The sequence below is a fragment of the Zalophus californianus genome, chromosome 17 (assembly GCF_009762305.2).
Source record: "Zalophus californianus isolate mZalCal1 chromosome 17, mZalCal1.pri.v2, whole genome shotgun sequence".
Lineage (NCBI taxonomy): Eukaryota > Metazoa > Chordata > Mammalia > Carnivora > Otariidae > Zalophus > Zalophus californianus.
In genome coordinates this window covers 4,311,938-4,334,185 of record NC_045611.1, presented here as the reverse complement: position 1 = coordinate 4,334,185, position 22,248 = coordinate 4,311,938, and the positions used below count along the sequence as shown (strand labels likewise).

At 51.7% G+C, this 22,248-nt stretch overlaps 1 protein-coding gene across 1 annotated transcript in view; it reads right to left on the bottom strand.

Moving 5' to 3' along the window:
* Window positions 1-1,376: 1,376 nt before the first annotated feature.
* Window positions 1,377-22,248, bottom strand: part of COTL1 (coactosin like F-actin binding protein 1) — a 37,684-nt gene continuing 16,812 nt past the window's right edge. Inside the window, exons 3-4 of the mRNA XM_027619553.2 lie at window positions 16,867-17,024; window positions 1,377-2,654 (exon numbers count right to left, since the gene is read on the bottom strand). Coding sequence (XP_027475354.1) covers window positions 2,544-2,654; window positions 16,867-17,024 — 269 coding nt within the window. The 3' untranslated portion in view covers window positions 1,377-2,543. The remainder of the gene's footprint in view (window positions 2,655-16,866; window positions 17,025-22,248) is intronic.

Sequence of the window (22,248 nt, the reverse complement as noted above, 5' to 3'; positions counted from 1 at the left end):
CAGGGCTCAGGGGGGGCCCAGAGGGCAGCAGGTGGAGGTAGTTCTACGCTATGTTACCCGATACCTGGTGCTGGTTATAGGGATAAAGACATGTAGAGGCAGGGCCGCTCTGCCCTCAAAGACCTCACAATCCCATCAGGTGCCCTCTGAAATCCCAGCAAAGGCCTGAGCTGCTACTTTAGATTCAAACCCAGCTCCTTGACACATAAACCCAGCTTCACCTTCTTTGCTCTTGCCCGGAGCAAACATCCCCATGGAGCCTTTGTCCACACTTCCCTTGTCCCCCCACCCCCACCCCCTTTGCCCACCTCACTGCTCCTCTCCTTCAGTTCCCCGGTGGTGTCACCTCCTCAGGGAAGCCTTCCTTGATGCCTCTGACCAAGCCCAGTGTCTTTACAATGTTCCCTCCCAGAGCCTGGCTTTTCTTCCAGAAGGGGCTTATCCTTATCTGTAATCGTCCCAAGTTCTCTGACCAGAGCTAAAACCCACATGCTACAAAGCCGGAGACCTAGTTTGGCTCCCTCTGTTCTGGGTGTAGGAAAAATCTGGGGCACGCAGAGCTAAGACCTAGTGGTGGGCCTGATGTAAGGAGACCCGAGCCCCTGCAGGACATCTTCCTGATCCTTGCTGCCCCTTGGGCCTTGCAACCCATCCCAGCAGGTACCATTGCTGCTGATTTTGCAGATGAGAAACCCGAGGCCCAGAGAGGTTAACTCACTTGCCTGAAGCCACAGAGCTGCAAGCAGAGGGAGGGGGAGGTATTGGCCCCCAATCATGGCTGGGGGCGGGCTGGAGGGCGGCCTCGCCCACACCTAGCAGGGCTCCTTCCCACTCTGATTTCAGGCTCTGCCCCGTCCCCACCCCACACTCAGCTCCTCACACCCGGTCGTCCGTATGTCTGAGACTCCTCCAGCCTGATTCTGGGTTTCCACCAGGGCTGGAGTGCTGCAAGTCCAGCCTCTGAGCTCTAGAACAACCTCTGAAAAGCGGCTTTCTCTCAGCTTTTCCTGAAGATGGAGTGGAGGATTCTAGCCACTCAGGAGATCCCACAGTCCCGCACCCCATCACCATCCCAGCTACAGCACCAGGGGCACGGGGAGACCTGGGTTCGAATCCCAGCTCTGCACTTGCTAGCTGGGCAGCCTCAGGAGACTCACTCTGTCTGAGTGAGCCTCAGTTTCCATAAAACAGGGACACAAGCGGCACCCTTTTCTTCAGGTTGTTGTGAAAAATTAAATAAGCAACAGAATATGAATGTGCCTCGCCCCTAATGGTGCCACGAATGTCTGTTAGATTTGAATATGACAACGGCCTTCGTGCGCTCAGTCAAGAAAGCAGCATCTTCACAGACGCCAGACAAACCTGTTTTTTGAAAAACAAAAAAAAATTTATTTCTGTAAACTGTTTGAGGGCAGATGTTCTTCATGACCCCAAGACAGCACAGATTTCCTACCCCCAAATGAAATGAGCAAGGAAAAGAAGAAAAAGAACAACACAAACTGTGCTCATGAAGAACCAAGCCAATCTCATCTTTCTCGGGAAAAAAAAAAAAATCCTTTTGAACGCGTGGTGCCCACCCGGGAGGAACACCACAGACCTTCTCGTGCCACGAGGGTGGGGACCTGCTTAGTGGCAGAGCTGCCCCCACCCCCAGCACAGAGGGCCGCCCCGAAAGCAAGGAATCAGCCCCCAGTTCTACCTGAATTCCCGCCGTGCACCCTGGCCTCCCTCCCAGGCGTCCTCACTGGGGGAGCCCCTGAAGGGAACTCTGAAAGACTCCTCGTCCCCGCTGGCCTCGGCCCCATGCCCCCACTCCATGCCACGATGAGACCTCAAGCCCAAGGGTAGGAATGAGCCACTCCAGACCGTGTGCCCAAGCCGCAGCTGGGCAACTGTTAAGGCAAATTTTCTCTCTTCCGTTGGGTCGGAGTCAGGCCTGAGTGTCTCACTGCCGAGCACCATCCCCATCGGACGGATGCGTAGCTTAGGCAACTCTGAATCAGGGGGTGAGGGACCCCAGAGCACACTCGGGGGTGGGGGTGGTCTGAGCCTGATGCATGGGATCGACGTGTGTGCCGGCGAAGGTGGCCCCCCAACGGGCACAGCGGCCTCCTCCACCAAGCAGGCGGGCACCACGGTCACCAGACGGTGGCCCAGACCCCCAGGCAACACGAGCTGGTGGCGGGAGAGGCCAGGCGGGATGCAGTGTAAGAGAATGCCAGAAAAAGGGGTCACCACAGGAGCCTCAGATCTTGGTGATGTGTGTGGCCTTGGCATCAAAATGATTTTTCCTTAGAACAAGCAAGAGGCGGAAAAGGAAAAGGAGATGAAAGAAAGATGTTCCATGAGCTTCGGGAGATAGGGCGCAGGGGGGCTCAGGAGGGAAGCAGGGAAGGGGAGATGAGCCGCAGACAGGGTGGCGCGCATGGCCTCGCACGGCGTCTCCTGTCCCTGGTGGGCTGGCGGGCTGGTGGCTGAGGCCGCGGTCCCCTTCCCCGGGGAGCAGGCGGATGACATTGCAAGGGGCAGGGGAAGGGCTGGGGTTACTCCGTCTGTGCGTCGTAATTGGCGCCCCCCGCCTTCTTGAGCTCACTCTTGATGAAATCTTCCTCCAGCTCCTTCCGATCGCTGATCACAAACTCTTTAGCAAAATTCTGCAAGAACAAAATAAAACACAGAGTTCCCGTGAAGGGACAGATTCAAAGTGTTGCTCAGAAAACACACCAGAAAGTCCTGGCACCCAAAATACTAAGAAACGATCAAAATGAAAATTTGGTGGCAGCGTGGTTTGGCAAGAAGAGGAAAAACCGTGACTGGAGATCAGGAAATGGTGAAGTCAGGGTACGGTGTAGTCCCGACCAAGGTCAGACCGGGTTCGAATGCTGACGCTGTCATTTTCTGGCTTTGTGACCTTGGGCAAGTTCCTTCAACTCTCTGTGCCTTAGTTTCCTGGTCTGTGAAAGACCAACCTGTCAGAATAATAGGAGAGGGGCTTGGAAAACAGGCTGGTGTGCTGGGAAGGGTTTAATATCAGGCTGTCCAAAACAAGGGGTGGGGGCGAGTCCTGAACGGAAGCTTGTGCTCATTTCCATGGTGTGAACATTTGCACCAAGGTGGGTTTCAGCCACAGTGATGAGCTGAACCGGTGCAGCCACTGTCCGCCCTCAGAGCACACAGACTTCAACGATAAGTCCCCACGGGCCTGGCCCATGTGAGGTACTCAATAAATGCCTGTGGCATGAACGTGTGAGGGAGGTGATCTGGCTTATCTGAGAACTCCGAGCCACGGAGAATCAACAGTTATTTTGATATGTGGATCACGAGACTTCACCAAACAAGGATGGTGAAAGAGAAGAAAACACAGAAATTTACGAAAATACGAATAACAAGTCTGAAGGTCAGAAAATCATCCATACACACACACACACACACACACACACACACACGAAATCCACAAGGAAATAGTGTAAACAATGACCACCTTTTATTAAGCACCTATGGGTACCAGACACAGTCATACATTGGCAAACTTAATTCTTAAAACCCTTTAAGATGACCCAGCAACTCTGCCCCTAGAGATCTACGCAAGGGAAATGAAAGCACACATCCCCACAAACACTTGTACATGAATATTCACAGGGGCATTATTCATAACAGCCCAAAAGTGGAAACCACCCAGATGTCTGTAGACAGAAGAGCGGGTCAATAAATTATGGTCTGTCCACACGATGGAATATTACTCAGCCATAAAAAGGAATGAGGTGTTGATACACAATATCATGGATAAGTCTCAAGACCATTGTGCTGAGTGAAAGAAGCCAGACATAAGACCACGTACTGTATGATTCCATTTATATGAAATGTCTGGAAAAGGTAAATCCACAGGGACAGGAAGTAGATTTGTGGTTTCCAGGGACTGGATGGGGAATAGGGGGTGAGTTCTAATGAGGACGGGGTTTCTCCTGGGGAGGGGGGATGAAAATGTTTGGGAAGGTGGTTGCACAACACTGTGAATGTACCAAAGGCCAATGAATCGTATAATTTAAAATGGCTAATTTGGGGCGCCTGGGTGGCTCAGTCGTTAAGCGTCTGCCTTCGGCCCAGGTCGTGATCCCAGGGTCCTGGGATCGAGCCCCGCATCGGGCTCCCCGCTCGGCGGGAAGCCTGCTTCTCCCTCTCCCACTCCCCCTGCTTGTGTTCCCTCTCTGGCTGTGTCTCTCTGTCAAATAAATAAATAAAATTTTTAAAAAATAAATAAAATAAAATAAAATGGCTAATTTTGTTATGTGAATTTCACTTCAATTAAAACACACACACACACACACACACACAAAGTCACCATGCCTCCAAGAAGAATGAGTAAACCAAGAGAACACTCAAGGTCAAGTTTCACAGTATAAAGACAAACCGTTTGCCATACCAAGCCACTAAGATACTAACAGGGAGGGGAGAGGGGAAGGTTAATATTTGTCAAGCAACTAATATGTGCCAGGTGCAGCCTCATACATCTTCTCATTTAATCCTCCCTCAGTATATTAGCTTTTTTTTTTTTTTTAAGATAAGACCCATGGGGTTGGCCTTGAAGAGATTGTGTAACTAGCCCAGAATGACTAAACATCCTTCCGACCCTTTCTATTCCCATCCACCATCCTGTGCTTTTAAGCATCGGTGTCTGTCTTCAGTATAGTGAGTGAACACAAGTTGGACGTATGCGCCAGGAAGGGGAACCGAGAATTAACGTGTTTCTCAACCTGAGCCCCAGTGGCAGTGGGGGGAGGGGCAGAGAGCAGAGGAGGAGGAAGCGAACAGCTCGAGATGCCTCTAGCAGGAAGTGCAAAGTTCCCCTGCCGTGTGATAGCTATATATGGAGACAAAAGAAGTAAGAACACTCCTGCTCATGTCTGTTAGCCATTAGGAGATTTAGATTAACAAGAAGTTTGATAAGGCACTAAGAAATCTACAGTGAAACTGTGCACGGAGCTATGCAGAGTCCAGCTGAAAACCACGAGCATATGGGAAATCAAATCACAGCCAAAATAAGGAGCAATCCAGAATAACAGAATCTAATAAAAACGTAACATAATAAATGTAAATGAGCAAAATTGCCCCCTAAAACAGCTATGTCTTAGACTATCAAAAAACAACCCCCCAAACTCTATGCTAGATACCAGAGACATGATTTAAAAACCAAAAGGTGAGGTAAAAAATGATTATATCAAAAAAAGTACACAGAGAGGCAACCTCACCTGCTTGCACTATGGGAGCAGCATCTGCCCTCCAGGGGGCCAAAGGAGTGGGAGGGGGTGGAGACATGGGGAGGGGCCTCCCCCACACAGGATGCTCAGCACCCCCAGAGGCTTCGAAGGTGAACTGACACTTCCCCTCAGGGTGTGGATGCTACAAAAAGTCCCCAAAAGGTCTGAGTCAGCCAAAACCCAGCTCAACCTCGACCTCTCCCTTCCCCATCTCGGTTCCTTCCAGCAATCCTCAGAAGGTACCTTCCACTTGGCAGGGTGAACACCAGTGCCCCCAGGGAGTGGGCTTCATTGTGACATTTCAAAAAGAGGCAGAAACAGCAAAACCAGCTCTGTAGGCAGCCGGAAACCCAACCTGGGAGCAACACACCAGACAGGAAGGAGCCTACCTAAGGACTAGCCCACAGCTGAGAACCACAAAGAGCACATCTGAGCAGGGCATGACCACCACCCCCCTTTGCTCACACCTCTACCCTTAACCACTGTCCCTAGCACCTTCCCCCTGTCACCAAATGCCTACAGGGCAGAGGCAGGTAACACTGAAGGCTGCAGTTGTCAGAAGGAGACAGGGCCCAGAGCAGTGCTAACACATAGGGAATTTTTCATTTTCTAGCAACCACGGTGAAAAAAGTAAAAAAGAACCTGGTGATATCAATTTTCATAGGATTTTTATCTAACTTTACAGATCCAAAATGCTGCCATTTTAACATGTAACCAACATACAAAATCATTAATGGGACCTTCCACGTTCTTTTCTGCGTAGGAAGTTTTCGAAACCCAGTGCACATTTTACCACGTACGGCACAAAGCAGTGCAGACGGGCCAAACATCAAGTGCTGACCAGCCACGTGTGGCTGGTGACAGGGCGGGTCTAGACAGAACAGGAAAGAGTCTGAAAGAATAATGTGCTCAGTCAAGGAGAATCATTAATCATAAAATAGCTCAGCTGATATGAGTAGAGGAGGGGGAGCTTTTGGAGGCCTGGAAATGTGCCATATCTTGATCCAGAACTTAAAAAAAAAAAGCCCTTAAAACTCTGACATTCACCCCCTCATTTGACTGAAAAGCAGCAAGAGAGGCATTCCTCCCGGGGCACACAGCAGCTCATGGCAGCGGCCCCGTGGGGCAGGTTCTGACCCTGGTCTGTTCTGTCCTCTCCCTTCCTCTGCTCCAGACCGCCCCTCCCTCCCACCACAGCCTCTGTCATACCCTCAAGGCCACCAAAGCCACATGGCAATGGCTTCCCAAAGCAAAAGGTGCCGCTCTGGAGGCAAGGTCACCTGTGGTTCTAGAAAGATCTTCTCTGTCATATCTAGGAACACTCTGTCCCTGGCTGATAGCTTCCAGAAAGGGTCACTCCTCCCTCTTTTCCATGGAAGAGGCCCATGCGTCTAAACCTGACTCCAGGATGGCCTGGAGACATGCAATACCAAGTTCAGGACACATTTGTCCCTGTGACTTTTCTCAAGTGCATATATGTTCATATTTCAAAGATGTAAGACAGACATTGCTTCCGTTAGAAGCTTCCAATGGTCTGTCCCTAGGAAGACAACTCTAGAGAAGGACAGGTTAGAACCAGGCTCTGTACTTAGTCCAGAATCTATTTGTGAGGCTGGTTTAAAAAGTGCTTAAATATTTGCCTGTCTTTCGTTTTAAACCATCCCACTTTTTTTTAAGATTTTGTTTATTTATTTATTTGACAGAGAGAGAGAGAGAGCACGCAAGCAGGGGTAGTGGCAGGCAGAGGGAGAGGGAGAAGCAGGCTCCCTGCTGAGCAGGGAACCCCATGCGGGGCTCGATCCCAGGACCTGAGCCCAAGGCAGACATTTAACCAACTGAGCCACCCAGGTGCCCCAACTTTTTTTTTTTTTTAAGTAGGCTCCACACCCAGTGTGGAGTCCAATGTGGGGCTTGAACTCACAACCCTGAGATCGATACCTGAGCTAAGATCAAGAGTTGGGCACTTCACTGACTGAGCCACCCAGGTGCCCCTAAACCATCTCACTTTTAAATGGCTCCCAACTGCCTGGGTTTAAACCCCAGCTTCAGTCCTGAAGTGTGCTGGGCGTGGGTTTGGTCCAAACACAAACAGGAACAGTTGTCCATTTGCATCTCATTTGCATCTCAGGCAGCTGGCCCTCCCCAGGGTATTCTCCCCCGCCACCCTGGGACTTACTACCCCTCCACCCCCCACATTCCACCACCCCCACACTCCACCCCCACAACTCAGTCTCCTCATGTGCAAATGAGGACAATAAGACCTACATCCTGGGGCTGTCAGGAGGAGCTGATTGATGAGTGTGCATAAGGTTTGGACACTCGATGAGGGTTCCCAAGAATGAGGAGGTGATATTTTAAGTGATCCTGGGTTCACCTTTGTTCTCAAGATTGTCAGGGGAATCTGAGATGGAAAGTTTCCTGAAACACTCAAGAGTGAAGGCACAGGGAGCAGCTGGTTCCTCTTCTCTCACCCACAATGGTTTCTTCATCCCTGCCATTTATTTTAATGAAGGAAAGTCCAGGCGATTCCTTAGCATAACCAAGGCAGCAACATCGGCATCTCCTGGCTCTTGCAGAGAGAAGACAGCAAATCCAGCTGCACACCCAAAAGCTGGGCACAGGGTTAGCCACAGGACAGGCAGGAAGCCTGTTGGGGTAGAAGCGTCGGGTATCCTACCCAGAACACTAGGACTAGGGTGGGTCACTAACCTATGCAGAGAATGTGGGTGCAGAGAAAGGTCTGGGAAGAGAAACCGAGTGTGGAGTCTTTGGCAGTTAAGTTTGTGATGTCAGCAATGCACGTTTCTACAAAGTGGGACGAGGGAAGAGAGGTGACTTTCATTGCATCCAAAGAGAAGGAGAACTAATGTCATGCATTCTTCCAGCAAACACATGCTTAGTAAGCACCTGTTGTATACCAGACATTCTCCTAGGTCCTGGGAAGGCAGAAGTCTGGTGCTTCGGGCTCTCTTTGAGAGTCTGAGAGCACAGGAAGAGAACCAGGGGGGCTCTAAAACGCCTCGAGGGAAGCAGTCAATGGCTCTGGGCCCTGGTCTCTATCTCCGTGATAGAAGAGGGAGACACAACAGGTTCTCCTGGCACCTTCCCACCAGCCATCTGTGGCTTTGCACCTGAGCCCCTGGAGCACATGGGGCACAATTCCACCTCAGGTGCCAGAATCTGAGGCAGTGGGGAAAACTGGCACAGGAAAGTCAACTATAGGATCAGAGACTGGCTTTCAAAGGGAAGACGTGTACTAGTTTCAGGTCCATCCCCAACCCCTGCAGAGAAGTGTGGGCAATAGAATCTCTCCTCCAATGTGTGTGAGCTGGGGCAGGGGGTGGACAAGACACATGCTGGCCGCAATAATGTATCTTTTCCCCAAGTGGGTGAAGATTAATTATAAGCCAAAGACCTCAGTATGCTAAGGAAAGCAGTCAGTGTCCTGCAGCCTACATCATGCTAGGAGAAAGGACACCTCCGAGAAACAAGTGCAAGATGAAAATGCACAGCGCCAAGCCCGCTGGGTGTTCAGCTGCCAACCCCTCCTGGGCCCCCCACACTTGACCTCCTACAATCATTCTAATGGGCTTCAAAGACCCAGGTTTTCAAAATCCTTCCAGCAAGGTGTAATTTACTCAAAAAGAACAGGTTCTTGTAACAGGCATGAGTCATCATAGAAAAGGGAAAAAACAAATAGCAAAATGGCACCGTCTAGTGTTTGGCAGATTCGGGAACAAAGGCCCCTGCGTCACCCACACAGCTCATGAATGACATGACCCTACTTCACTAGGGAGAAAACAGAGGACAAGGGAGAGGCATTCGGTCACATTTCAGGGGGGCACCAGGGAATTGTCCAATCTTCCAAAGCAGGTGGCAAGGAGGCACGACATCTTGGAGCATGCTGTGCATAGGGTTGGGCCAACACCAAACAGGGGCAGTTGTCCATATGCCTCGAATCCTGACCCCTGCAGGGCCACCTACCTCTTCATCATTTGGGTGACTGCCTGGAGTCTGACCCCTGCTCTCCTGACCGTGGACATTTACAGAAGCCCCGACACCCCTCTGCTGATGTCTGACTACGGCTACATCTAGATGTGGAATGGCAGGAATGTGGGAAACATGCTTTACTCCTCCTGCATCCACAGCAGACATCATCATCAATCAGGGCACTTTTCTCACAAGTCCAGACTTAGCATCAGAAGCCTTCTTTTTTTTTTTTAAGATTTTACTTACTTATCTGACAGAAAGAGAGACAGTGAGAGAGGGAACACAAGCAGGGGGAGTGGGAGAGGGAGAAGCAGGCCTGCCGCCGAACAGGGAACCTGATGCGGGGCTCGATCCCAGGACTCTGGGATCACAACCCGAGCTAAAGGCAGACGCTTAACGACTGAGCCACCCAGGTGCCCCAGCATCAGAAGCCTTCTTAACCCAGAGCCCCTGCTATTGATCGACTGACAAGCACAGTTAAATCCAGGCTGACGTTTTCAATTTCCGCCTGGTCAAAATTGTGCCCAGCCTTTCTTCTCAGCCACACCCACTTGGAGAATTTTTCCCAGGAAATAATTCAACAGACTTTTTTTTTTTGTAATTATAATATATACTCACAGATGTTCATTGTCAGTAAACACCAGATTGTTTCCCCATTTCAACAAAACTTGAATAAGTATAGTATCTGCACCGAACACTTCATATACATCAGGAATTTTATGCCATATTTTATTTAATTTTTATAATCCCATGAGTTAGATAATATCATCCCAACTTTTCAGAGGAGGAAGCTCAAGTTCAGGGAAACAAAGTAAGTAGTCAGCAAAAGGTGACACCTGCTGAGTGGTGGGCTGGGCCTGGACCCCACAATGAAGCCCATGCCAAGGTCTTTACAAAAGTGAGGTGTGGTCCACAGAAGGGACAAGAAACAGGAAAAATCCAAAGGACACAAGCTGCAAAAAGCACAGGCAACTCCAGCCCAACAAGATCGTGGGATACATTCATGTCACCCGTGAAGAGGAGGGGACTGGTCTCAGTGCTCTGGGCTCCTTTGGTGAAGACCTCCCCGTGTTCTAGCTAGGTCCCCGCTGTGGGGAAACCGTATGCCAGTGGCCGTGCCACCACCGGCTGGCCGAGGGCTGGGACCCATCTGGGGCTTAGCGAGGGGCACCCAGGCCCCAGTCCGCCAGGCAGAGCTCTTGGCTTGTGCAAGCACCGGCCAGTTATGTGCCACGCTCAGGATGTGGGGCATCCTCCTCGCTCTCCTAAGAGCTGTAACTTCTTGGTAGCAGGAGCACAGACTAGGTCCCATGGCTCCCCACCGTGAAAGTGGCCTCTGATCCTCCACCAGCTGCTTCTGCCTTGGCTCAAGGACGCATGCATCCGAGCCTCAGCCTCCACATCTGAGTAATGGGGGTAGTAACAGCACCTGGTCCATGATGACTAAGCCTGGCCCCCATCCGTGATACACAGGCTGCTTGGGGCTTTGTATTTCTGATCAGGTCGTTTGTGTCTTAAACATAGGACACAAGCAACAAAAAGCCCCCTTTTGCCTGAGCCCAGGCCCAGGTGAAATGCATGAGCACAGAAGGCCCTTTCTGGTTCGGAGAATAAAGGGCCTTTCCATAAAACCACGAGCCTGAAGAAGCATCAACATTCCATGAAAACAAACAGCTGACACCGTCTGGAGAGCCTCGAAGCAGCCACAGTCGGTCCCCAGAGAGCCGGGTCCCCAGAGTGAGGGCGGCAGCAGCCCCATAAATCTCATGACACGGACGAGTGTGGGTTCTCCCGGCCGACCCCACCAGCTCGCACCTCTGCTTGCTACGGAAACAAAAGCAGAGTGTTTGGAAATCCCAGTCCACCCCCAATTCCCTCCCTGAGTGTAACTGGCTTCCACAATTTAATGCAATCCTGAGACCAGTTATTGAACATTTAGGAATGTTCTTCCTCTGTTCTAGGAATATGCAAAAAGTAAGACACGGTCTGAGGCCTGTGTGAACAGATTTGTTTCTTCACTTTTTAACACCTGTTTTCCTAGCTCTGTAATAACGTTGCCATGGTCCCTGCCCTCAAGATTACCATCTAGGGTCATTTATTTATAATTCATGGAATCTATAATTCATGGGATCATAGAAGAAACACAGAGGAAGGAGCAATTAATTCTGATGGAGGCTGGTAGGAGAATGGCATAAAGAAGGAAGGTTTTGAAGGATGAATAGAAGTTCATGGGTCACCAAAATAGAGAAACCCTTTTCCCTTTGCAGTTCTTTAATCCTTCCAACAGCACCACGGAAATTTACATTCTCTTTTTTATAACATCTTTTTCACAGATTCGAAAGACAAAGTTACTTGCCTGAGGTCCCGAAGCAAAGAGTTGACGGAGCGGGAATATCAACTTGGGTCTCATATCCCCTTAAGCCCATGCTCTTTCCCATTTGACACAGCAGCATTATTTTTTTTTCAAACAAGTGCTGAGCAATGATATTCCGTTTCCAGTTTTTATTTTAAAGGTTCTACCATCAAGAAGACTAAGTTTAAAAATAAATCTAAGAGGTTTATTTCCCGCACAACTTCTCAGAGCCTTTAATGGGCCATGCAAATCGACAGAAGTAGGGTTTCCAAACCGCGTGTGGCCTCAGAACATTTTCTTGGTGCTGAGGACTTTGGAAACGGGCAGCGGGGCCAGGTGACTGCATCGGGGCTCTGGGGCCAGGCGGTCTGGGCGCCAGGCAGGGCTCCACCATGTCCAAGCACTGGGGACCCTGAGCAAGTGACTCGGCTTCCCTGGGCCCCCAGTCCCTCATCTATAAAATGGGGAGAGGGAAAGAACCAGGCTTGTGGCAAAAAATTAATGATTTCAATATGGGGAAAGTCCTTCAAAATGCCAAGCACACAGCGGAACACAATAAAACCATCATTAGGCATGTTATTAGCACAGGGGTACACAGATGCGGTCCTCACTGCTCCTTGGGGGCACAGGACTGCCCTACTTTCCCAAGGCTGAAAGCGGAGATGGACCTTTGTCACTCCACGCCATGAACATTTATAGGATGTTAAAAAATAAATAAAAGGGGGGCGCCTGGGTGGCTCAGTCAAATGTCTGCCTTCGGCTCAGGTCATGGTCCCAGGGTCCTGGGATCGAGCCCCGCATCGGGCTCCCTGCTCAGCAGGAAGCCTCCTTCTCCCCCTCCCGCTCCCCCTGCTTGTGTTCCCTCTCTTACTGTGTCTCTCTCAAATAAATAAATAAAATCTTTAAAATAAATAAACAAATAAATGAAAGGATCACATGAATAAAGCCATTCTGCAAGGCAAGCACGATGCATCACAGACTGAGTCTGCTCTAAATCAAGCCAGCCTGGGCCAACCCGGACAGCAGGCCCCTGACAGTGGGGCCTGCCTTGTCCCCGTAATCCTGCACAGGCGCCAGACAATGGCCCGGGTGTTCTGTCCCCGGCACCAGCCGGGCCCTTCTGTGTGGCAGACGACAGCCGGGGCGGGGCAGCCAGGCATGCTGTCCATCCGGCCGAGCCCTCCGACCCCAGTCCGGGAGTCACCACCGTCCAGTCCGACTTGCCCGGGAGCCTGTCTTGTTTTGTCTCGCTTGCTTTCCCCTGGGCACAGACCTGTCTCAGTTTCTCAGCCTGGCACTGAGCACAGACTAGAGACCCCAGGTCAAACCTGCTGATTTTGAACTCCTCTCTGCTCCGGCCTGGGTCTGCTGCTTGCGAGCCAGGGCTTTGGGGCAAGTCCTAGCACTGCCCTGGGCCCAGTTTCCCCACCTGTTAATGCACCTACGCAGCAGGCCCCGGGGGAGGGATGAACTGGCTGACGTCAGCACCGGCAAGGGTGGGCAAGGCCGGGCGGGACCTCTGGTGCTGCTGATGGCAGGGACTCTGGTCCGAGCCATGTGCAGGACAATGAGGCAATGTGGCTCAGCCTCAGACTGAGCATCTTCTACGGAAATAATGCATGAGGGGGATAGAAAGCTGTGCCTCACGGGTCTTGTCAAAAAGGGGGAAGCTAGGAATAAGCAGCCACCACAGCCAGGTCTTTCCCAGACATGCTTCTAAGCATTGCCCTCTATTTGCTCAACCCTAAGAGTCAGATACTGTATTACCCCTGTTTTGGACTTCAGACGACTGAGGCCCAGAGAAGGTAAGCAACGCACCCAAGGCTGCACAGCAAGTGCTGGAGCTGAAATCTGAGCCCACACCATCTGGTTCAAAGAGCTCCACTGCAGACCACAGCACTGCAATGCCCCTCTGCCCAACACAGTAAAATGAGGTTCCTTTAAAGGCCACACTTTTTAAATGAAAATGTTTCAAAGCGGAACGGGACATAGCAAGTCAACCCACTCAACTCTTCATTTTCTAAGTAAGGAAACTACAGCCCGGGAAGGAAAGAGATTTGGCCATGGCCAGGCACGGGGCGCAAAGATCAGCCTTTCTTGATTCTAGCGTCTCTTATGTCCTTTTACATTGTCTACATTTCAGGCAAAGTACAAGGATGTGGGTCTATTACTTTCATTACAATAAAACCCAAGGGTTTATCAGCAATCTTATAGTCAATCCACTTATTTTTCACATGGACTTCATGGCAAGAGGCATGTGGAGAAGTGCCACAGTCCACAAGACACAGAATCCAGAATGGCCCATTGGGAAGGTCCCTTAGAGAACATCTGTTCTGAGTCCCTATTAAACAGAGGGGAAACTGGCTGGTGCGCCAGGATCAGCGGGATTTTAGTGACTGTGGAAAGACACATTGTGCCAGCATAATTGACCCTTTGTAACTTAAATGGCTGTATTTGCAACTGTAGCATAAATGTGAGGTATTGTGATAGCTTCAGATAATAAACCCTTTTAAACGCAGAAGTGAAAAAGGCAAAAGGTAATGGTCAAAATGTTACACTGCACCTGCAGTTCGAGAGGGCATCCCAGCTCCCCCACCACAGTGGACAAGGGGGTCTTTCCATCTACCAGCATTCCTTTAACACCTGGGAACATGCCTGAGCTGCCAATCATGAAGCCCTGGGATGTGCATGTGACCTAAGTTGAGCCAATCAGGGTCCTTTTAAGGGAATGATTGACACTGAGGGCTCCCTCTTCCCCTGGGATCAAGACCCAGAAGAAGCACCCTAGCCTGGCCCGTTGCTGCTGTACAGAGGCCACCTGAGGCCAAACCCAGAGAAAAGAGAGATGAGAGGAAGCTACTGCTGGACCCCTGGATCCAGCCACACCTGAAGGCCGGAAACCCTGCACTTCCCAGTTTAGAGAGCCAGGCAATTCCCCTTTCTGCTTCAAGGTCTTTGAGCTCGCAAACAAATGGATTATGACCAACAGTTCCAAGTGAAACTTCACACCGAAGAATTCTATTTCCCGAAAAATCACCCTCGGCCCCTGGCTCACTCAACCAAACTGAGCCGAGTTCTAGACCTGAAAGGAACTCTGTAGCCTGCTCATGGGGACGGGGTTTCCTTTGGAGGTGACAGAAGAGTTCTGGAACTAGACAGGGATGGTGGTTGCCCAACAGTGAATGTGCTTTAACACCACTGAGTCATATGCTTTAAAATGGGCAAAATGAGCAATTTTATGTTACTGCATTTTACCACAATTTTTTAAATGGAAAGAAAAAAGGAGCCCTGCAAGATTCAAAAGACCGCCCCACTGGCAGGCGTTCTCTCCCCACACGCCCTCCCCTGCTGGCCACACAGGTCCGGGCCGGCCAACGGAAGAGGAACACGCGTGGAAGGTGGAATTCAGCAGGTGACCTTTGGCCACAGAACAGGCATTCTGTCATTTTTCATCCTCCTGCCACAAAGGAGACCCCTGAAAGCTGGGCAACCACTAAACCCCAAAGGGACCTGGAGAAAAATAGCCCATGGGGTTGAGTAGGGGGCTTTCCAGAGCAAGGGTGTCAGTGCTGAGCAGGGTGCAGAGCAGTGTTAGCCGGTGATGCTCACTAGGATGTGAACTCAATGACATTTATTAAATAAACACTTACTGGGTCCCAGACCTGGTACTAACGTGCTCAGAGAAGATCATCTGACAACTCAGACCTTTTAAAAATGATTTTCACATCCGTTAACTCTGGAACCCCACCTCCTGAAAATGTATCCTAAAGAAATAACTCAGTGGGAGAGACAAAGGAACTGTATGTATTAAAATGTGCGTTGGAACATTATTTATAAAAATAAAAACGGGAAGCAACCCAATAGGCCAACAACCAGGGGAACATTTAGTACATAACGGTGCACTTGTATACCAAATAGCACCAAACTCAGCCACCAGAAAAACGCTCATTACAAAGACTGCAGCCGCATCATTTATGAAATTAGGTTGGCAGTCGTGGCGGGGGCGGGGGGGATGGCCACCTAGAGCGCGCCTTGCAGGCTGAGACGCGCTCGCCCCCAGAGCTGGCAGGGAGAACAGAAAAGACAGGCCGCGATAATGCAAGGATGAGAATTCTTTTTTCTTTCCTAACATTATTTCTTAAGTCAAAGTTTTATTTGCGGGATAATTTTAGACTTACAGAAAAGCTGCGGAGAGACAGTATGAGAGTTCCCACATACCCCACACTCCATGTGCATGAGGGCTAACATCTTACGTTCCTGCACTAAGTTGGTCACAACTGAGAAGCTGACGCTGAAACATTACTGTTAACTAAACTCCAGAACTCATTCCAATTTCACCGGTTTTTCTGTTCCAGGATCCAATCCACGATACCATGTTCTATATAGCCTATTTTTGTGTTTGTTCTGTTTTTGGTTTTTACAATTCAATGGTTTTTCACATAGTCACAGATATGTGCAACCATCACCGTAGTCAATTCAAGAATATCGTCATCCGCTGAGAAAGCAAGCCCATACCTGTGAGCTATCATCTCCTGATCGTGGGCTTTGAGAAACCCTTTTGTAAAAGAGAGAACCCTTTGGTAAGGAGAGAACTCTCCATCACCTCCCTTTTCCCCTGGTTTATCTTTCTGGAAATCAGATTTTCTCTTCTCGGCGTGACCCCAAGCCCTCGCCCCACCTGAACCACCTTGGAAGTTTCCAACAGTACCAATTTTGGTTACATCTGGACCAGAGAAACACCTGGAAATAGAGAGCTCTCTAACTAAAACTTCAGGATCTCAGGGACAAAACCCCTCTTCCTACTAACCTAGCAAGGACTGGGGAATAAGTGTTATTCCTGAGCACCCACCACATGCCAGGCAGCTTAGAAGCCATGCATGAAGTCTCCCATGGGGTCCTCATGGCCACCACTGGAAGTCAACCACGATCACCCATGATCCAAGTAGACAGTGGCTACCATTTTGATCACCCTTCCAGCCCCCTTCTTCATGAACCACCTGCCCCATCTCAAAGGCAGGCCCTCAGCTGCCACGTTTCCATTATGTGGTGGTCACAGTCACAAACCTGGCTACCTGCCCACAGCCCGCGCCCCGCAAACAACTCTGGGAACATTTCCTCCATGGCTCTGGGGGTCCAGAGATGTGGCAAAGTTTGCTTTACGTCCTAGGAGACAAACCCAGCCCCCCCGTCCCTGGGGATGGTGATCCTCTGTGGGACGTGCCCCCCCCCGCCCCCGCCCCAGACCCAGGAAGAACCCAGACCAATTACCTGCACGACCTCCTTCACCAGGGTCTTGTCCGTCCCGGTTTTGGCTCGCTGCAGCCCACTGACATTCTCGCCAATCCACGTGATGAGGGCAAACTTGGATCTCTTGCTCATGGCATCCCCGGTGGTGAAGCGCACGAAGGCGAACAACCGGACATCATCTGTCGTCAACAGCAAAAACAGGGCACGGTGCTCAATGAAAATGTCCCAAGACTTTGCTCCCGAGGAGGAGCTGTGAGCCAGAATGCTCCCAGAGCAGCACAGCAGGAGCCCGACGCTGACCTTGGCCAACATCCCCTCCTGTAACCCAGCAACGGCCCCGCAGGCTCTGAGACCCAGTTCACAGCTAGGAACGGAGGGGCACGTGACACTCCTAAGGCCGTGGGGGCAGTTCAAGGCCATACTGGCATGGAAACACAGGCTTAGCAGCCAGAGACACCCCCACCCCCACCCCACCCCACCCTGCATCCCTCACATGGTCAAGGAAGGCTCAGATTCTGGATCTGATTTAGCGAAACCTTCCTCAAGCCCTCTTAACCCCCGAGGTGCCGCTCAGAATGGGAACTAAGGGGGGAGGGGGGAGAGGGGGTGGGGGGACAGAGTAGCCCCGATCTTGGCGTGGGGTATGGCTCTAGGACCGCTGGGCCTGTCCTGTTGGTTATACGTTACAGATCTGTTGTTATTAAAAGGCCTCTGGGCGGGGAGGGGGTTTGTTCCACTGGTCCACATCTATCTACCTTTTGTTTCATTACCATGCTTTTTTTCATCACTGTCCCTTCAGATAGCCCGCCATTGCTATGCATTACCAAAATATTTGCGACAGTCCTGAGTTTTTAGAGTGACCCGTGTGTGTGTGCGTGTTTCCCACTAGGATGAGCTGGGGTTTCTCCACCTTGGCACTCCTGATTCTTGGGGCTGGATCACTCTTAGTGGTGGGGACTATCCTGGGCAAGGCAGGGTGCTGAGCGGCATCCCTGGCCCCCCACCCACTAGATGCCAATATCACATCTTCCGCGCCCCAGTTATAACAACCAAAAACGTGGCCAGACATTGCCCCGTGTCCTTTTGGAGGCAGAACTGCCCCCAGCTGAGAATGAACTGGGCAGTTTGTGTCCTCACTGAATCAAGACCCTCTTGTCTTCCACCAACATTCTGTGCTTTTCTTTGAGGAAATCATATATCCTTACTCAGCTTAGTTCCTAAATAGTCCATATTTTAATTGCGATTATCGGGGAGAGCTCATCACTGTCCCTTACTGGAGATGGCGACCCAGTACCGGCTTCAGGGTGTTCACCTCTGGCTAGCTGCTCGGCTCAGCTCTTCCGTTCTCAAAGGGCATCCAGCTGCTGGCTTTAGGATTTCTCAGTCCCCAAAGCGAGTGGAGGGCTATGCCTCTTTTTTATTTAAAGATTTTATTTATTTATTTGACAGAGAGAGATGGTGAGAGAGGGAACACAAGCAGGGGGAGTGGGAGAGGGGGAAGCAGGCTTCCCGCCGAGCAGGGAGCCCGATGTGGGGCTCAATCCCAGGACCCTGGGGCCATGACCTGAGCCGAAGGCAGACCCTTAACCGACTGAGCCACCCAGGCGCCCCTGAGAGCTGTGCTTCTCAAGTGTTCGTGTGTATCTGAATCACTTGGGGATCTCGTTAAAATGCACATTCAGAGTCCACAGGCCTCGGATGGGGCCTCGGGGCCTGCACTTTCTAAGTGGCTCCCAGGTGATGCTGATGCTATGGGTCAAAGGACCACATGGGAGCTTTTCTGTATTTTCATTTTTTTGTAAATCAAGGTCTCTTCCTCCTTAGACTTCCCAGGGCCTCCCTGCTGAATCCCACACAGCGTACAGGTTTACACCAAGACCCAAGGCCCCACGCCCTCTGCATATAAAGGAGATCTTCTGGAGCCGGTCAAGTTTGCTGCCTGGTTAGGACATCAGAGCCTGAGCACATGCTGGCCTACAAGGGGTGCTGTCTCATGGGTGGCCAGGGAAGCCAAGGAAAATGGTTCTCAGCTGACCACAGACTCCTGATTCAGACCCTACGGTCCAGGCCAGGTGGCTCCACGGCGTCGATGTCTTAAAGGGAACAGGTCATAATCACCCAGTCACAGTTTATAAAACACGTTGATGTTTTACTATCTCAGGTGGTCTTTATAATGATGCTGTGAGGTGGGCCATGGGTGAGGAGGGGACAGCACTGTTGCCTTCACCAACATGCACTTCACCCTGTGACAGATGAGGCTCAGAGGTCATGGGATGTGCCCGAGGTGACACGTGACGGTAAACCGAGGCCTGCGTGGCCTGAGTGGCCTGGGTGTGTCTGCCCAGCCCCCTTCCTTGGGGGAACTGCCCCCACCCAGCCACAGGAGTCTGGTGGACACCCGTTGTGGGAATGGACCATGGGGGTCAGTGGGGACAGAGAAGGACAGTCTCAGGGACATCTCACGGGCCAAATCAACAGGGCTTGGTGGCAGACTGGCCGTGGGAGGGAAGGAAGCAGGAGTCCAGGGACTCCCACGTGGGGGCAAGGGCTCCATCTCTTATATCCTCAAGGGCTCTGACTTAATCTCCAAGCCTGGAGGCTCAGCTAGCTGCCTCATCTGTAAAATGGGGTGATATTTTTTGGTCCTTTTTTTTTTTTCTAAAAAAAGAAAAAGTCACAGTAAAAGGTAGAAGTCACAAAACATAAAATTCACCACTGTAACTACTTTACAGGGTACGATTCAGTGACATTGAGTACATTCACAGTGCTGTGCCACCCAACCCCTACCCATTATAGTTCTTCCCCTGCCCCTCTGCCCAGCCTGAAGCAACACTAATCTGCTTTCTGCCTCTGGATCTGCCTACTCTGGACATTTCACATAGATGGAAGCACACAATCTGTGGCCCTCTTTCACTCAGCACATTGGCAAGGTTCATCCAAACTGTGGCATCATCAGTCCCTCATTCCCTCTATGGCCAAATAATATTCTAGGTTATGGATATGCCACCTTCTCCTCATTCATTCACCCGCTGATGCATGTCTGGGAGGTCTCCCAATCGGGGTGATTGTGCACCTCCCTCATCAGTCAGCCACAAGGATTAAATAGGAACAGCGTGCAACCCGCCAGGCCCACCACGGTGGGAACGTCTCCGTGAGCTGCCAGGTGGGCAGTGAGCACAGGAAACAGGGTGGTGGGACAGAGGAACTGAATGTACGCAGCCATGCAAGGCTGGTGCGGACGGCGTCGGGGGAGGCCCCCCGGTTCCGGAGCTGCGCGTGGGAAGCCAGCACGCTCCTCTGAGCAGCCAAGCAGCCGTAGTGGAGGAAACCGAGATGCCGTGGCAGGCGTTTAATGAAATCGCTGCCTTGATCTGAGGGGGAGGCAGGGCTGCACGTCGGGCGCCTCCCGACATGCTCATGCCAAGGCAATGCAAGCAAAAGCACAGCAGCCCGTTTCCATGGGAACCACTCTGTGTCTCCCAGCCCCACCTTGGAAACCTGGAGGCTTGGGTGCCCGTGAGCGCTGCTGGACCCCCAGCGCCCCATCAATGGCCAAAGCCTCCAGGTGGGAAAGTTGCAAACCGTGTGCCCCACGTACCAGCCTGGGACCGGGTGTGAGACAGACGCACAAGAAGTGAGTCAGCCCCCCCCGCCTCCCCCCGCAAGGGCATGGGGAACCTGGCAGCTGTGGACCTTCCCCAATGTCATTTACATTCTAATGGCAAAGGGACAGTTTTCCTGGGTGGCTGCTGGGGCTTATCTGACAATGCTTTGGCCAACGAGATTGCTGACGTTTTTGAAAATCCAAGGGTCACGTTATGCTTACAAATGTTTGCGGCCCCAGATTTGGCCCGACCTGCAAAGTCAGCTGAGTCTGCAAGGGAAAGTCGGTTTGTCCAAGCGACCTTGTTGCAGCTGCCCACTCAGACCTGAAGCCTCTCTATCCCACTCACCCTGAAGGAGGCTCTGAGCCTGTTCTGACCTCCAGCCGGCTGGTGCAGGGAGAAGTTCTTGACCTTAGTCATGACTTGGGCCACCTTCCCTCTTCTGGACAAACGGGGCCACAGCATGGCATCTGAGTGACAAAGAGCCCTCCCCTCCCTTTTCTCCTGCTGGTACCCGGCTCACACACAGGAAAACGTGGGTGTACCAACGGAAAGGCAGAGCTAAGCCACATCGTACACGTGGATAATGCGTGCTCCTGCATGTGTGTGTGCACACCCGTGTGTGCGCACTATGATGGAATCTGGCTGGGAGGACGTGGGTCCTTGAGACGGCCGTCACCTTCATAGTGCCGCTCAGTCCCCAGAGGGCCAATGGCACATCTTTCCAGCCTGAGGCTCAGGAGCTGAGGGTGCAGCTCCAGGTAACCCCGGTGGGGTTACAGACAGACCCCTGAGCTCCCTGCCTTCTATAGTGACTTCTGCACAGCTGTCTACACCGGCTGCCGCCTCAGCCGTTCACCTTCTGCTCCCCAGCACCCAGGTTAACAGCCCAAGTTCCGGAAATCATTAGAAGCTCCCCCACCTTCATGCCAGCTCTGTGACCTGCACCAGATGCACCCACGGCTCTAAACCTCAGTGTCCCCCAACTGCATAGTCCTGACGCGGCTGTGAGGATGACAGGAAACAGGCTACGCGCCGGGCATGGCTCCTGGGTCCCCACCTCTCCGCTAAAACTGCCCCGGGGGCCTCAGTGCCTCCAACCCGCCAGACCCAACCGTGGCCTTCCTGCCTCTCCCTCCCCACTGGCTTTCTGCGCCCCCCCCCCCCCCACTTACACTCGCTCCTCTGAGCGTCAAAGCAGGGGCGTTCCCAGGCACACAGTCTTCAGCCATTGCTTGGCGAGCGCTACTCGCGGGCCCACTAGGTGCCGAGCACAGTGGCAGGCAGATTAGACAAACGAGCGTGCTAAGGATAACAGAAGCCGTTTACGGAGCGCCGACGACTTGCCGGGCATCATTCGAAGTGCAGACACGAGCTGGCACATTTCTTTATCCCAAGCTCTCTGTGCGGTCAGCTCTGCTCCCAGGCCCATTGTACAACTGAAGAAACTGAGGCTCAGAATGCTGACGTGGTAAGCAGCGAGACACCACTTTTCCCTGCCCGCTGGAGCACCGGTTGAGAGCCGTTCCCAGAGCAGGGGCCCCTGGACCAGCAGCGTCAGCATCCCCCAGGAAACCATGGGAACGTGGCTGCTCAGGGTCCACCCCAGACTTGCTGATTCACAAGCTCTGGGAAGCCGCGCCCCTGGGGGAATCGGGTGCCTTCAAAGCTTGAGAAGCACTGACCTAGAGAAAGCAGGGGAGGGGAAGAGAACCCGCACAAGCCCTGGCAGGAGAGGGGGGAGACAGAAGGGCTCAAGGGCAGAAAAGCTGAAGAGCCCCAAGTTCAACCCACTCCC